The sequence below is a fragment of the Neofelis nebulosa genome, chromosome 2, assembly GCF_028018385.1.
Source record: "Neofelis nebulosa isolate mNeoNeb1 chromosome 2, mNeoNeb1.pri, whole genome shotgun sequence".
Taxonomy (NCBI): domain Eukaryota; kingdom Metazoa; phylum Chordata; class Mammalia; order Carnivora; family Felidae; genus Neofelis; species Neofelis nebulosa.
The window spans coordinates 136440117-136456486 of NC_080783.1; the positions used below are offsets into that span (position 1 = coordinate 136440117).

At 42.4% G+C, this 16370-nt stretch overlaps 1 protein-coding gene and 1 long non-coding RNA gene across 10 annotated transcripts in view; one reads left to right on the forward strand and one right to left on the reverse strand.

Annotated features, from left to right (window-relative positions):
• Positions 1-10270, reverse strand: part of CDC14A (cell division cycle 14A) — a 187151-nt gene extending 176881 nt beyond the window's left edge. For 8 of the 9 annotated variants that reach the window (XR_009257914.1, XR_009257913.1, XM_058716415.1 and 5 more), the window contains exons 1-2: positions 10162-10270; positions 8129-8219 (exon numbers count right to left, since the gene is read on the reverse strand). Coding sequence is in view for 7 of the 9 variants with exons in the window: in XM_058716415.1 (XP_058572398.1) it covers positions 8129-8219; positions 10162-10255 (185 nt within the window). In the remaining 2 variants the exon portion in view is untranslated. Of the gene's footprint in view, positions 1-8128; positions 8220-9041; positions 9611-10161 lie in introns of those variants that run through there. The other variant, XM_058716410.1, reaches the window with a different exon arrangement.
• A 1919-nt stretch (positions 10271-12189) lies between these two features.
• LOC131504306 (uncharacterized) lies at positions 12190-15396 on the forward strand. The gene is made up of 2 exons (XR_009257915.1): positions 12190-12339; positions 15145-15396. It is a non-coding gene; the product is annotated as an uncharacterized LOC131504306 (long non-coding RNA).
• Positions 15397-16370: the final 974 nt, after the last annotated feature.

Consider the following 16370-nt stretch of genomic DNA (forward strand, 5'->3'; position numbering starts at 1 on the left):
AAAACCAAGCAATAAAAAAAGTAACCCTTCCTTCCGATTTACACACATTCTACTTTAAGGTGCCACTTTCTCCCAGTCACCCAAGCTAGGGACCTTGAACCTACCTTCAGTTCCTCACCACCCCCTCCCCACCTCCCAACGTGGTCAATCCCAAATACGCTCAATCCATCCTTTCTAGCCTCTTCCTCCATCTGGCCTTTCTGTTCCCATTGCTACCGCCCTAATCCAATCCTGCCACAGCTTAAACAGAGCCATCCCCCCCACACACACCCCCCCACCCCACCCCTCCGCCTCCCAGCCTAAAGCAGAGCTCTAATCAGTCTTTCTGCCATTCTACAGCACAACCTAGATCCCGTCCCCAATATGTGTCCAGCCTCACCTGGGACCTCTCTGCATTCAAATATTTCATGTCACCTAATGGAATATTGCCAACTCCAAATACTGGAAATCTCTTCTTTCTCTCTTTTCCTTCCTCTTTCACTCACTCATTCATTCATTCATTCAGCTAAAATTTCATGAGCACCACCTCCATGTCAGGCACTGTGCGGGGTGTAGGGATACAATGAAAGCAAAAACAGATAGTACTTGTCCTCACAGAGATAACATAAACTCTTCGCTCTTACACACCCTTCAAGAGCTAGTTCAAATATCACTCTGTGTAGTCTTTATCACCCCGGGCAGTAATAACCTCTTCGTTTCTTGGATTCCTAACACATACCTTTGCAGCTTTTGTCATATATCGCCCTTCACAGTATTTGTTCCGACTGCCTTCTGTACGTATTTGTCTATCCTCGAAGCATTAGCACAGCGCTCTGCACCAAAATCTATCCCATCTAAATGTTTCTCCTCCAGCAATTTTCAACCACCTCCAAGTCTTAAGTCCCGCTTTTTTCACCTCCTGTGAAAATGTGTCAAGGGTCTTTTTTCTTTTTCTTTTTGCTTTTGTTAAGCACAAAGGTGCATTAAGCTCTGGGTTAGTAAAAGTCATTTGCTTTCGGCTTTGGAATGTGTTTATGAACTTACAACTGAGAACATCTGATGTCTTAGGAATCTACTTCAAACAAAATAATGAAGCCGCCCCACGGTGACTTGGCATAGTCAGAACTTGGACGGCCAACTGCTCCCCATTGGACTCTCTCCTACAGCCCGGCTATTTGGATCCATGTGTCAGGCAGCCTGATTAAGACCAGCCCTGTTAGTTTTAACTGAATCCTTAGCACCGTAGTTAAATTTTATGTTTCTGTCAGGCTTATCTCAAACAAATTGAAAGAACTAAAAAATAATGTGTCCTTATGAAGATTAGAGACAGACTACCCATTGTGAATGCCTAATGGGTCCAAAACAGCAAGTATTTAAATAAATCTATACCTAGAAAGTGAAATTTGGCTCTGGTATATCACTGAATTTAAAATTGGCTGGTTAGTGTATACAGATTTGTGCATTTCCTCATCACATATACTATGTAGTACTGTTGGTTAAAATACACATATACACACACACTTAAAAGGCATGTGTTCAAAACAGAGGATGAAAAAAGTGGCCCTGAAAAAATACTGGGTAATTTTTGCAAGGTTAGGACATAAGAAAGGAGAAAGGGAGAAGGAAGTGTAAACCCACTGTCTCTCAAAAGCTACAAAGTTTTCTGAGTTTTAAGAGAATTCTATGCACAAATTTATATCTTAAGTTACACCACTTAAGCAGCAAGAACATTTCACTGGACAGCCTGCAAAAGAAGTTTTCATAAGCTTATGAAAACTGGACTGCTTTTGTTTCATCCATCCTATTAATACATAATGATAATTAGCTCAATTTATTCCTTCCCTCTCTCTCTCTCTCTCTCTGGCAGTCCACCGAAAGGAGAAAAAGCAAAATTACACCCACAAAGTGGGAAAAACACTTTAATTACCACCACACATTCCCAGATATAACCTGGACATAAAGTTGGTACACGCACTGTCGGTGGCACTTTCTTACCAAAGCCATTCCCCACTCAAGTCAGAAGGGCCAAGTGTGTGGGGCAGGGGTGTAGAGCTGGTACTGCACCCTCCCCACCAGCCTCGGGCTCAAGACAACTGGGAACCTGCTGGGAGCATAACAGCATGAACTCCAAAGCCAACTACCTATGGCTTGAATCCCAGCTCAGCAACTTAACTACTAGCTCAGTGACCTTTGGCTCTGCTTACCCGACTGAGCCTCAGCTTCCTCATCTGTAAAGTAGTGATAATAACAGCACCCGACTCCTAGGTGCTGGCCCAGGACTATAAATGTAAGCTGTTATTATGATTTTATTTTTATTCCCATGGGGGAATATGTCTCCAAATTCAACTATATCTTCTCTTCTGTCAATATCATAGCAATTTACAATGACAGCTGGGGTACCAAATGATGGCCCTAAGACTCTATATGATCATACGTGTGTGAACGTGTGCATGTCCATAAATGGCATTAGTTTTTCCATTAAATTAGCCTACTTGCTACATATTAAATTTAAAATAAAATTTGAAAACCAAAAGGGTTTCTTCTCACCTAAAAACTCCAGTCCCACAAATATTTCCAGGCAAGGGAAGTTTTTCTGTATTTCTCTCAAAGATGTCCTAGGTTCACATTCTGACTCAAACCTATTTTACAGACTATCAAAGAAATCATTCTTCTATACGTGATTTATCCAAAAATTCCTGGTTGCATTAATACCAGAGTGTTTTAATAAAGTTTAAGTGAAAACTGAACATTTTAAATTATTTAAATCTTCAGTTTAGCTAATTAGTCCTCATTAGAGGCTGTTCATTCTTCCATGCAAAACCATTTGGTGAAATGCTTCGAGTCACTTCAGACACTGCTTAATATTCAGTCCCCAGAGTATGTCCATGAAAATTCTCTCCTGCATTCTCAACACCTTTCCTTTGCAAACGTAAGGAGAGAAGAGATGAAAATGGACAAGGCTAAAAATAAACACCCTCTCCACCACCCTTCATAGCAAACTGGCTTTCTATGCATTAACATCCAACCCTATACCCATCATCACAGTCAGGAGGGGCATGCAAAGGTTATAACAATTAACATACTTCATTTTTCTAACTTTTGAGCCAAAAAAACTTGAGCCAAGTTATAAAAAAGTAAGCCTCTATTTGGATTACAGGGCCCAATTCCAAAACTAAAGAATTAGCCTTTCTGGAGAGTTGTGTATTATTTGTACCTTAATCAAATACAGATAAATCTTTGAAAGGCTCTCTTTTTATTGGGCTACTTTTGTGCCACAAGTGTGTTAGTTCATACTCTAATTTTTATTCTCATCTGTGAAATCCCAACCCAAGGACAAATGTATGGCTTTCTTATCAACCACATTTTACTAAAACTGCTCAAGCCTTTATATTAATGTGATAAATTCTGTTTTAAGATCAAGCAGAAAATTCAGACCCTCATTTCTAATAAACAGCCACACATCATGAGGCCACTTTGTTAAATTTTCTCCACCAGCTTCTCAGAAGGTTGCCATTTCAATCATGGAGTGCTATTATCCTCTTAGAACTAACTAAACACCTGCACAAAACACAGCTGTGTCCAGAGTACCTACAGCCTAATGTTTAAAGAGACTACTTACTGATTCATAAATAATAGCTGCATTTTCAAGGTGATAATTTATCCAGAAAGGCAGCATTTCATTTATACATTCAACAAATAAGTACAGAGTTACAAGGTTGCGCAAGGCCTGTGTGACAATGCATATAAACATACTCCTCTCCTTAGAGACATGTACATTATGATATGATAGTCAAGATTTTTCCCACCACAAGACCTCCTCCACAGACAGAACAGAGGTTACTACACATTCTTCTAGGGGCTTTGCAATCTCTCTCATTCTACACGTCCTAAAGAAGTAGAGCTGACAAGATGGATTCCCAGGCTTCTGTCCCTCCTCCCTTTCTTCTCTCTCTCCAGTGTTGGTCCACCTCTGTTTATTTCCTCCTCCTTCCCCTGCTTCCTCTTCCTGGCCCTGCCTGTGAAATACAGACCTTAATATCTTCTCTTTCTCCCCCAAAATCACATCATTCTCACAGTTTTATCATCTCTTTTGGAAAAAAAATCCCCAAGTTTAAGAACTTCAAGTCTATGTGGTATCTCTTAAATTCCTGGCCGCCTGGGTTGCTCAGTTGGTTAAGCGTCCGACTTCGGCTCAGGTCATGATCTCACGGTCTGTGAGTTCAAGCCCCGCGTCGGGCTCTGTGCTGACAGCTCAGAGCCTGGAGCCTGCTTCCGATTCTGTGTCTCCCTCTCTCTCTGACCCTCCCCCGTTCATGCTCTGTCTCTCTCTGTCTCAAAAATAAATAAACACCGGGGCGCCTGGGTGGCGCAGTCGGTTAAGCGTCCGACTTCAGCCAGGTCACGATCTCGCGGTCCGTGAGTTCGAGCCCCGCGTCAGGCTCTGGGCTGATGGCTCGGAGCCTGGAGCCTGTTTCCGATTCTGTGTCTCCCTCTCTCTCTGCCCCTCCCCCGTTCATGCTCTGTCTCTCTCTGTCCCAAAAATAAATAAAAAACGTTGAAAAAAAATTTTTTTTAAAAATTAAAAAATAAAAAAATAAATAAACATTAAAAAAAAAAAATTCCTTAAATTCAACCTGACCAAAATGGAATGCCTGATCTCCCCACTAAAGCCGACTCTTCTGCCCTACTTCTTGTTCAGTTAATGGTCCCAGCAGGCTCACCAGGACCCAGGCTGTCTTAAGGCCTTCTTCACCTCCTCTTTTTCCTCAGCACCCCTCAACCCACCCACCTGATCTACTGCCAGTCACATGGATTCAGATCCCTTCTTTCTATCACCATTGCTACCAATCCTCATCTAGGCACTTATTTCTTCCCCTTGAACATTCCAGAATTTTTCTAAGTGGGCTTCTACTTCCACCCTAACTCGTTTTAAGGATGCTATCCTATTAACTTTTTTTTTTTTTAATTCTTTTAATGTTTATTTATTTTTGAGAGAGAAGAGACAGACAGAGTGCGAGCAGGAGAGGGACAGAGAGAGAGGGAGACACAGAATCTGAAGCAAGCTCCAGGCTCTGAGTTGTCAGCACAGAGCCCGATGCAGGGTTCAAACTCACGAAGGGTGAGATCATGACCTGAGCCAAAGTCGGACACTTAACCGACTGAGCCCCCAGGAGCCCCAATCCTACTAACTTTTTGAGAGAAGACAGATGTACTCCAGAACCAGAGGGCTCAGTTTCAAATTCCAGCTCTGCTGTATCTTAACTCTGTGACCTTGGGCAAGTTCCCTAACCTCTCCGTATGCTACTCTCATCATCTCTGCACGCTAAGGATAATAGTACCAGCCTCACAGAATTGTTGTGAAAATAAAATGAATTAATAATTAAGCATTGTGGGGCACCTAGAACAGCAACCAGCATGCATTTAAACACTCAATAAATGTTTACCACCATTTGCAATTAGCCCAGATCCAGTTATACCATGGACTGCCCCAAAACCCACAGAAGGGTCCAATGGTATACAAGGAAACTGCAGATCCCCACCCTGGCATTCAATCTGCACCCCACTGACCTTTTGACTTCATACTGCACACCCCCCTTGGACCTGCATACACACCAGGCTAATTGGGGGACTTCCTATTCCCTGAATCCATTCCGGAGCCTCCCTCCTCATCCTTGCTGTTCTTGCTTCTGGGATCTCTCCTCTCACATCTCTGCCAGATAAAACTCTGTCTGTTCTTCAAACCAATTGTAACTCCTCCTCCACGAAGCCTTTTCTAAACACGGCAATCAAATGTGCTCTCACCTGCCTGGGAACTCTTCTTAGTACAGGGGCTATGTCAACCTAAAGTCAGTTCTCTTTCTATCCCTTTGACTGCACCGCTGTCATCCTCCCTACAGGCGTGCAGCTCCTCGAAGGTATTATGTGCATCCATCGCCGCTGTATCCTCTCCAGCATCTAGCATGTGTAAGAGGTTGGGATAACAAAAAAAGATGGAATGATGGCTAATCAGAACCACAGCCACTGCACTGGCACAGTAGCTGGGCACGTCCAAACTGAAAGAGGTATATGCTCTGCCCAGGCCGGAGTCCTCTTTATAGTTTCAAATGACATCAAAACTCACAACATAATTAGGATGGTCTCTCCAGCAAGTCTTTCTTTATAAGACACCGGAAACACAGGAGAATAAATACAAGAGGAATGTGTGGACGCCTGGGTGGCTCAGTCGGCTAAGCGTCCGACTTTGGCTCAGGTCATAATCTCATGGTTTGTGAGTTCGAGCCCCACATTGGGCTCTGTGCTGACAGCTCAGGGCCTGGAGACTGCTTTGGATTCTGTGTCTCCCTCTCTCTCTGCTCCTCCCCTGCTCATGCTCTCTCTCTCTCTCTCTCTCAAAATAAACATCTATCAAAAAAATTGTTTTAAATACAAGAGGAATGTGATTTGTAGCCCTATCCTAAAATACCAACCTTAAAATGCACAAAAAAATGTTCTCCATATATCAATACTACAATCAAAAAACCACTGAGTGCTGCGTTCGGTGGCTATGTGTAATTTTCTGCTAGAACTATACCATTTAGCAATCTCTAAAGAAGCAATTCAGACCTCAATGACTGAAGCTTGTTCCATGACATCCGAACAACCTCTGGCCCGTCAGCCACTGCAGAGTGGAACATAATGGCACATACACAGTCCCTACTGTCAGACTCACAAGATTCAGGTCCCCAAACCTGAAACTCACTAAAAGAAAGCAACAAAAATGCACACTCCCAACAATATAGTGAACACTCAATAAACACTGCTAGCAGTGACATCAGCCAGGTACACGGGGTAGGGTCGGGGGAGCAGGCCACACATTACTCCGTTCCGTCTAGGAGCATGGCTGCAATCTGACACCAGGGATTTAGACCTCCTCCCGGCAGCATTCATATGCAGCAGCAAAGGGCTCTTTCATTCCCACTTTGACTTCAGCCATTCAAGAAGCATCCTGCCCCCAGTACCACTAAGAGAAATGTTCTGAAGACATCAGTTTCAAGAATCCCTATGATGAAGTGACAGTTAAAGATGGTTTGCCCTCAAATAAAAGATACACTCTTCGAAGTCGAGAATACTCTCACTCTTCAAATGCCTTGGTGGTACCCACAAATTAGGCAGAACCGCCAAAATCCCTTTTAACAGGACAAGTCCTAGGAAGCTTATGAGGGTCACTATGGTTCATTTAACTATGTTCATTGAATTGCATGTTTGGTTTAACAACAAGAGAGTAAAGTTAAATGTTTAAGTTAGAAGATATTGGACTACTCTGAAACACCAGCTCTTTTTAATGAGAGCGTAATCAAGTCAATTCAGCCTTCTTATTCCTTATTATCTGTTGCTTTTATTGAACAAAGATTTATCTCTCTTCAATTAAATTTTTATTACCCTTGAAATATTAAGATATCTTTTTCCTGTAAACTATTGGTCTTTCACAAACAACAGTTCCCTATTCTTATTTTACACTCTCAAATCCTAATTCCCATAGAAGAAGCAAAGTAAATCACTCCTATACCACTTCCTCAAAGACAAAGAAAGTACTACTCTGAAGCTTGGGGCAACCAAATAAAATAACTCAGTAATTTCTTGTACAGGTAAAATCTTACTCATGGATATGACTTAGGTACAGCTACCTCCAGCTAAACAGGTCCCATTTTCCAAAAATGAGCCGCAGAAACGAAAACATCCTGAGAGACAACAGAAGCCTTGTGAACTGTAAAGCTGAAGCACCTGTAATACACACGCTTCCCTATACTCTGTGGGTGCTCCATAAATACTGGGTGGCTGATTCACAAGCCAATTAGAGAGTCTGGCAAGGACAGTGTCTCCCTGGTCCTACTCTGGGGAGTGTTAGGTATCTAGGGCTGCAGTTTGTGGTGGCAGTAGGAAGAGCTAATATAGACAGAGGTCTAAAAGGACTGGGGTGTCGACAGGTTCAAATGATGTTAACTTGCTCTGCACCTCTCCTCAGGCATCTGAGTCTTCCCGAAAATGGTATTGTTACTTGCACCATTGGGGGAAACTGAATAAACCTGCCATAGAGGCACATAGTGTTGTTCCCTCACCAAAGAGCCAACAAGCTACACGGTTGAGGGGGGAAAAAAAAATAGAAACTTACTTTTCATAGACCAGCTCCTCATCGATGGAGAAATAGTGGGTATTTACTGTGCTTTTTGGTCTATTCCTTAAAGTAGCAAAATATAACCGATCTGAAAGACAAGTTTAAAAGATGGGAGAAAACATATGAGAAGTAGGGAAGCTGAACGGTGGGCAGGGGTGGTGGTACTACAGGAAAGATCAAACTAATAACTGCTACCCATTATTTAAAGATTCTATTAACACGTGGAATTCTTGCAGAAACCTGATCTCTCCCAGAAACCCAGAGACTCAAGAGCACAACAGAGAGGCGAGGAGGGGACCTGACTGAGAGACTCAGCTGGGGCAGTTCCCATATCTCCCCTGTTCCAGGCGAACGGGCCCAGATAGAAGCTGGGGTACCCATAGAACTGAAGATGCAAGTTTGGTTCAGAAATCTCCAGACCTCAGCCACTGCAGAAGGGGAAGAGAGAGGCGAGCCTGCAGCATCGAAGACTTCAAGAAGAGGAAAGGAGTAAGAGACAGGGAGGTGTGATGCGGGAGCGGGGGGGGGGGGGGGGGGGGGGTGGGCAGGGAGGGAGTGTCCCGAAAACCGAGCGGGATAAAGGAGACTAAAAAAAAAAATCACCCAGAGCGGGATCCCCACCAGCCCCTGCGTGCAAAAGTCCGGCGGAACCCCGCGCTGTCCCACTACTGGGCAGGGAGGCCATCCGAGGGAGCTGCAGAGGGAACCTGGGACGCAAGAAAGACAGAGAAGCCGGAAGCAGGGGGTCCTCTGGGAGAGGACAGTAGCGAGAGGAGACGAGAGCGCGCGCAGCCGCTGCAGGACACTGGGGACCCCAAGAGAAGCCGGAGGCGGCGGTTGGGACATAGGGCTAGAAGTGAAGAGTTGGGGGTGAGGTAGGGTTGGAGGATGTGGGGCGGCTGCTCCTCACCTTTCATGAACTCGCAAGCCCCGATTAGTTCCCCTGACTCCGCTGCCATCTTAAGCAAGATACGCACGGGGGAGGGCTGGGTCGTGGACAGCTGAGGTCACCCGCCCCCGGGGGCTTCCCCACTGCCCAGGAGCCGGGAAGCTTGCAGTCCCGAACACCGCGCCCGCCGGAGCGAGGCAGCAGGCGCCGAAGGCGGAGGCGGCTGGGGGGTCAGCGCGCCGGGCGCCCCGGGGACATTCCGTGGGGAACCCGAGCCCGCTCCGCGCGGGGCGCACACGCCCCAGGCTGTGGCCGCTCCGATTCGGACCCGGCTGCTGCGGCTGCTCCGCCGCCGCCGCCGCGCCTGGAAAACGCAGACCAGCTCTCACGGCAGGGCAAAGTCTTCCCCCCGCTCCCAAAGTGATCATGGAGGAGGAGACGTCTGCCCCGATCGCGCCCGTGGCTACTCGTGCGGCAGCGGGCAGAACTCCGGTGCCCGCGGGCTGGCAGCAGCTGCTCCGGCTCCTCCTTCGCCACCTCCTTTCAGCAGCAACTCTTCCTCCTCCTCCTCCCCCTAGGTCCGCCCTCAGACCTTCCTCCCCGCCCTCCCCCGGCCCCCTCCACTTTCACGGCTCCGCGGCCATCCCTTAAAGGGACAGCCCCGCTCCTTTCTCGGCGCCGGCCCCGCGCCCCAGTTACCAGGCGGCCCACATGTCACTAGGAGCCAGTTGCTAAGGCTTTGTTGCCGTCCACCAATTGCTGTACAGGAAACGGGGCCCTGGGCCCAGGGGAGCCGGGCGGGGCCTCCAGACTAGAAACTTATGAATGAAACGGTGGAGTAGGGAGTAGGTAGGGAAGGGCGCTTTTGCGGCTTCCCAGGCAAGGACGCGCCGGCCCCCCTTCCTTTTCTGCACTAAGTCTTCTCCCACTCCAGATTTTTCTTCTCTGTCTCTCTTGCGCGCCCCATCACCCACATTCTCTTAAACTCTTGCGCGAGCGCACACACACGCACACACACACTTAAAAGACCTCAGAGCTCCGCGCTCCGCCTCCTATATATAGCAAATCTTTGTAGCAACCCTAGCCCCCCACCCCTGATGGATCTCCACCTTTATAAAAAATAAAATCAAAAAAGCGCTACCTCCTAGCTCAAAAGAACATGTACCGGTTTCCTCTACACATACTGGACTTTGAAATAACTTGTGCTTTGTTCTCACAGGGGAAAACGTTCCCATCCGGTCCCCCACGTCCTCTCATTTGGACTGCCACTGTGGCCGCAAAATCATCACAAATGCCTCACCTTTATCTTGCTCTGGTCGAGGAGGGGGGCGGGGAAGCGAAGCCAGCCGGGGCGGGAGAGGGGTGGAGCGGGGAGGGAACTAGCGACACACGAGAGGGCCACTCGTCCACGGGGGAAATTAACACAAAAGAATCTCTTTACGTCTTAGCTGAAGTGCTGCAGGGAGTGGTTCGTCCCAAAAAGCCCTTGTCTTGTTTCTGTGAGGCTCCTCACACTGTTTGAACAACTTTAATACTGGGTATCCTACAGACGTGCCTAATTAAAGCCTTCGGTATGAAAATGGCGCTACAGATCCACCATCGTAAGAGCATGCGCTCTATGTGGTTTCTCAGAAACTGAAAGGGATTTGCGCCCGCCTTTGGGAGAAAGGGGGCGCACAAGTGAAGAGCTGCCGGGCGGACTTTGAAGGAGCGCAGTGAGGCCAGCGAGTAAAACTCAACTCCCTGGTCTTAGACCGTTAATCAGCTTTGCCGATTCTCCAAAAAGCTAAATGGGAACAAAAAATAAATATGAAGTGCTTTTGGAAACCTGAGTGGTTTGATTTTTTTGTTGTTGCTCTCATAAGTTATATGTGTGTGTGTGTGTGTGTGTGTGTGTATTTCTTAGCTATTCAGAAAAAAGAGAACACGTCAGTAATTCTAATCAAACACGTCCTTGTAAGAGAGTAAAAAAAACAAAAACAAAACAAAACAAACAAACAAACAAAAAAAAACCCCTAACATCCAAATCTTTAAGGACAGAACCATATAAATTTAAAGCTGGAAGAATCATTAACCAGTACTTACTATACCCTATACCTATACAGCATCATCTGTACCCTAATCTTCACATGAGGAAAAAATACCTCAAAAGAGTTTTTTAAAACTGTAAAAGTCCTGAAAGGTGAATTGTAATGTTCTTCAGTGTTGAGATGCATTCCATGTTTTATAGTCCACTGGTCATGGCTGTGGAGTTCTAAAGGAGAAGACATCTCTCAAACATGTTGTCCGCAGTCATACAATGACTTGAATTTTGCCTGATATTCTCCCAGTCTTGGTGTCAACAATCATGTTGGCCAAATCAAATTATTTTACTGAAAATTTCTAACAGGTTTTATATGTGAAAGATACAAAAGCAAAGCAAATAAATGTCTCAATAAACTTACCCCCTTTGTTTAGAAGTCTGAATTCAATGATGGCAATCTGTTTCCAAATTCGCCGATTTAAATTTGGGTAGAATCTAAATTCACTTGCAAATTTCCTAACAACTTTTCATCCCAGTGTTGTGTTAGAAAAATTGCATGAGAAAAAGAAGCCCACGTTCTCATTCAACACATAAACTTTTAATTTCACAGTCTAAATGAACTCTAAACCTGTATTTTCAGAGACAGTAGCTTCAACTGAACAAAATAAATATACAAAATATACAAAAAACATTTCTTTCATATAATTCGCTTGTTTCGAAATTTTGGTTATAAAGAAATTTTGGTTATAAAGAAATTTAGTTATAAAGGAATTATGACCTGAATGAAAAGAAATCCTGCAAATTAAGAACTCAAAAAGAAAAAGTTTATTTTTCCTTATATTTACAGTATGTATATTATAATGAAATTTTTGAAGTTAAGACTCTATAAGTAATTTTTTAATGTTGCATGAAAGAAAAATAAGTGATTATCAGTATAATCAAATTTTTCTAAACCAAAATCTACACAATCTAAATGATATAGAAAATTCTACAAGAAAAATTGTAAACAAGCTAGTGCACACACAGCACACATCCATGTCAAGATTCTAATGAGATCATAAAACACTTTATTCTCTCAATTATCATGAGGTCAGTGTTCCTATTGGCTGTAGTTTCATAATAAAGGCATGATTTCAGTCTGTGGAGGAAGATAATGGAAGAAACTTCTTTCCAATCATCCAGCTTAACAGAAGTGGTAGGAAATGACTTTTATTTTAAACAACCATAAAGAAAGTTATTTCACATATAAAGAAAATGCTAAGAGAATTAAGATGTCATTAAATGAAGAAAAGAAAGGTAATGTTAAACATAGACATTTAACAGTTAAGTATAGAAATGTCTCAACAACAGTGACTCTTTGAACATCCCTTGAATCCTGCCTTTCACACCCTGAAAAACAGTCTGCAGACTATGCTTGTGCACACTGGAGCTAGAAAACTCACTGCTGGAGGCAGCTCCAAAATACGATATGGCACCAAAATATGTCTGGTTCTAATTCTGCCCCTTGAGGCCATCCTGAACACCCTTAGTCATTCTTGAACATGACACCTCTTCAAAAATGCAAAGGCAGCTCCCTCAGACCACTTCTTCCCCTTAGTCTTACCCGGATTAAAATCCTCAACCTTTCTTTCAACCTCTTCTTAAATTACATGGCTTCAAGTCTAGTCACGGTCTTCTCCAATCTGTCTATACCCCTCATAAATTTAATGTCCCAGTGGTGACCTAGTGTGACTAGTTCTGAGATTGGAAAAAAGCACTGAGAAAAGATTCAGATGAGAGAAAAGCAATGAAAAATGTAAAAGAACCAAGTTTTATCATTTAGCTGCAATAAAAGGGAAAAATATTCTCTCTTGTTGGAGAAGGGTAAGGAAAAAGTTGGTTAGGCTAATCAAAGACTTGACAACGGTGATATTCACTTATTCTATTCAAAGTATCACTTCTTATTAGAATATATTATTAGAAGATGCTCTTTTAGTTGCTTGCTCAGTCATGATGATGTTATATGAGCAAGTAAAAAATACATAGAATACATATTTTGAATTCTTTCTAAAAATTAATTTTCTGTTTAGTTGTGAAACAAGGAGCAGTAGAAACCTGCCCTTCTGAGTAATTTGAAATTCAAAGTAAGTTGAATTATTGGGGCACCTGGCTGGCTCAGTCGGAAGAGCATGTGACTCTTGATCTCAGGGTTGTGAGTTTGAGCCCCACATTGCGTGTAGAGATTACTTAAAAAAAATATATTTAAAAAAAAGTAATTTGGGGCCTGTGGGTGGCTCAGTTGGTTAAGCATCCAACTCTTGATATCAGGTCAGGTCATGATCTCACAGTGGTGAGATGGAGCCCCTCGTGGGGTTCTACACTGAGTGTGTGGAGCCTACATGGGACTCTCTCCCTTTCTCTCTGTCCCTCCCCCCCACTTACGCTCTCTCGTTCTCAAAATAAATAAATAAACTTAAAAAAAAAACTATTAAAATGTGAAATGTTTAAATATTTTGATAATTCCTTGCCTGGTACCAAAAATATTTTAAAGCAATTTTTTATTATATATATAAATTATTACAGTGTAATCAGAATACCAAAAATATGTAGATAATGTAACTCATGAGATAGCTGCCTACAGATGCTAAGATCTTGGCCTAACCCAGCACTGCACTAATCACCAATGCCTGTTTAAGAACTTCAAACCAGAATCAAAGATGGTAAAAACCAGGAAGGACCTGGGAGCTCAGCTACTTCCAGTTTTCAAACAGGCTCCATAAGGCTTCAGGTAGCAGAAACCTGACCTGGGGATGGGGGCGGAGAGTGATGGATGAGCACACAGGGATACTACAAAGTATTTCACTCCTAAAAATGATGTGGTAAATAGAGGAAAGAAAAGAGAAGAAGCAACTAAGGTCCATGGTGGGTAATTAATTTTCTGAAGTCACATAGCTGATTAGTGGTAGAAATAAGACCAGTTACCAACAATCTTTTCTCAATTTTCTCCTAACTTAGCTCATCTTACATTTTTTAGCTCATGGGTTCTTAAACCTTTGAGATAATAAAATATCAAGCAACAATAATGTATATGTATAATATCTTTTCTTCAAATTTTTAGATAAAATATTGAAATAATGTAAACTCAGAATGAAAAAATAAGAGATGTTGCATTATCTGCCATTGCTATTGTTGTCACGTGGCTTCTTTAAAAATCTGAATTATTATTTCCACTATTTATTAATAATATAACCAGTATTCCACAGAACACAGTTTGAGAAAGTTAGTAAACATTAAATACAACAATGCAATTTAATAATCATCTTATCTTTGACTAATGCAGCCAGGAAAGAATGACGTAGTTTTAGAAGGTGAAAGAAAGTTCTATGGCCAGGTCAGTATACTTAACAGTGCTCAGTTTATTAGCCAATTTGCTACATTTTTCAAATAGACTGACGACTCAAAACAGTTTAAAACTTACAGAATTTATCCATCTACATTTATTTGTCATTTCTACTCTTTTTTTTTTTTTTTGGAGAAGAAATAAAGAAGTAAACTTTTTTTCTCCAAAAATATATAAAATAATATTCCTTGTGCCACTCCTCACCCCCATCACTACTGCCTCAACTATCACTACCCTCATCATTATCACCTTAGTGGCACATTTCGATCTCAAGTTTTCAGTGTTCACTCTTACATGTCCATTTAATACATGTCCCTACTACACTCTGTATATGCTTATATCAGGTAAATAAAAATAGTTAATGCTTAAGTTTTATTGAAAACCATGCACAGCAATTTATACCTCAGCTCTTACATCATCAGTTGCCTATGAGGTAGGTACTACTAAAACTTTGGTTGGCGAGCGTAATTTGTTCCAGAAACAAATTTGTAATGCTTGTAACGTTTGCAATCCAAAGCACTTGTGTACCAAAGTGAATTTCAAGACCCATTGGCTCAGTTGTAATCGTGTGACGTTCAGCATCACATACTACTCGTATTGTAAGACATCACTCGTGTATCAAGTTAAAATTTATTAGAAATGTTTGCTTGTCTTTCAGAACACTTGCAGAACAAGTTACTCACAATCCAAGGTTTTACTGAATTATTATTCCCATTTTATAGATGAGGAAACTACTACAAAACATATACTCAACAAATACTTGGAAAATGAACAAAGAAGTGAGTTATTAAAATGTTGGGAAATGTCAGGTTATGATGTCGCAGTTCATGAGTTCAAGCCCCACGTCGGACTCTGTGCTGATGACTCAGAGCCTTGAGCCTGCTTTGGATTCTGGGTCTCCCTCTCTCTGCCCTCTCTCTGCCCTTCCCATGACGCTTTCTCTCCCTCAAAATAAAATAAACGTTAAATTTTTTTTTAAATGTTGGGAAATGAACTTACGTGAATCACTTGAACATGAAAGCAGTTTCTTTGTAGCCTGGAGTCATGGAAAAAATACTGCATTTAAAATCAGAAGCCCAGCTTTCAGGCATCACTCTATCACCACCTGTGTTATCTTAGACTGTTTCCTCTGTCATTAAATAAGGACTAAAACAATTTGTAACTCGCAGGAATAATAGTAGAATTAAATAAGAGTGTTATGCTGTGATGCCATTGTATAAATATTTGCTATTAATGTTAAAGCTTATATTAAATACAAAATTATTTCCAAAATCGTATATTCACAAGACTCAAACTACTATATCTCTTTGAATCTAGGTATTTTTACTTAATTTACTCCTAGCCACCAACATAAGCAAAACAGACACAGAGAAGCTCTTTTTATCAACTGAGGACATCCCCACAGTGTACAAGTTAACTTCGTCTTCCATTTCTAACTGTCTGTAGCCATGGTACTATCTCTAGAGTGTGATGGGGGCCAATGACCCCATTCAGGCATCCTTGGTGGATTCCTAAATTCCTCTGCTCTGGCTCGCATTCTTTTAATCATTCTGTTCCAGAAGCCTAGGACACATGTTCCCTGCAGTTACCACGGGGACCCTTGATGCCCCTTTGTAACACTAGGTTTCCTGTGCAGAAACTCCAGGAGAAAATAATCTTTTCAATAAACTAGCAGGAGACCCTTGGTTTCCATTTTTCCAATCACGAAATACTATATATATATATATATATATATATATATATATATATATATACACACACACACACTTACTGAACAGATTCCTGATAGTAAGTAATGCTGTTATTGTTATTAACACCTATACCTGTCCTGATTCTCATAGGGGGAAAAACACACTTTATATCTTCCATGGACCAAGCTTTCCTGCATTAGGATCTATGTCATTCTTCAGAGTATATCCAAAACATAATTGAGATTTATTAATGTAGG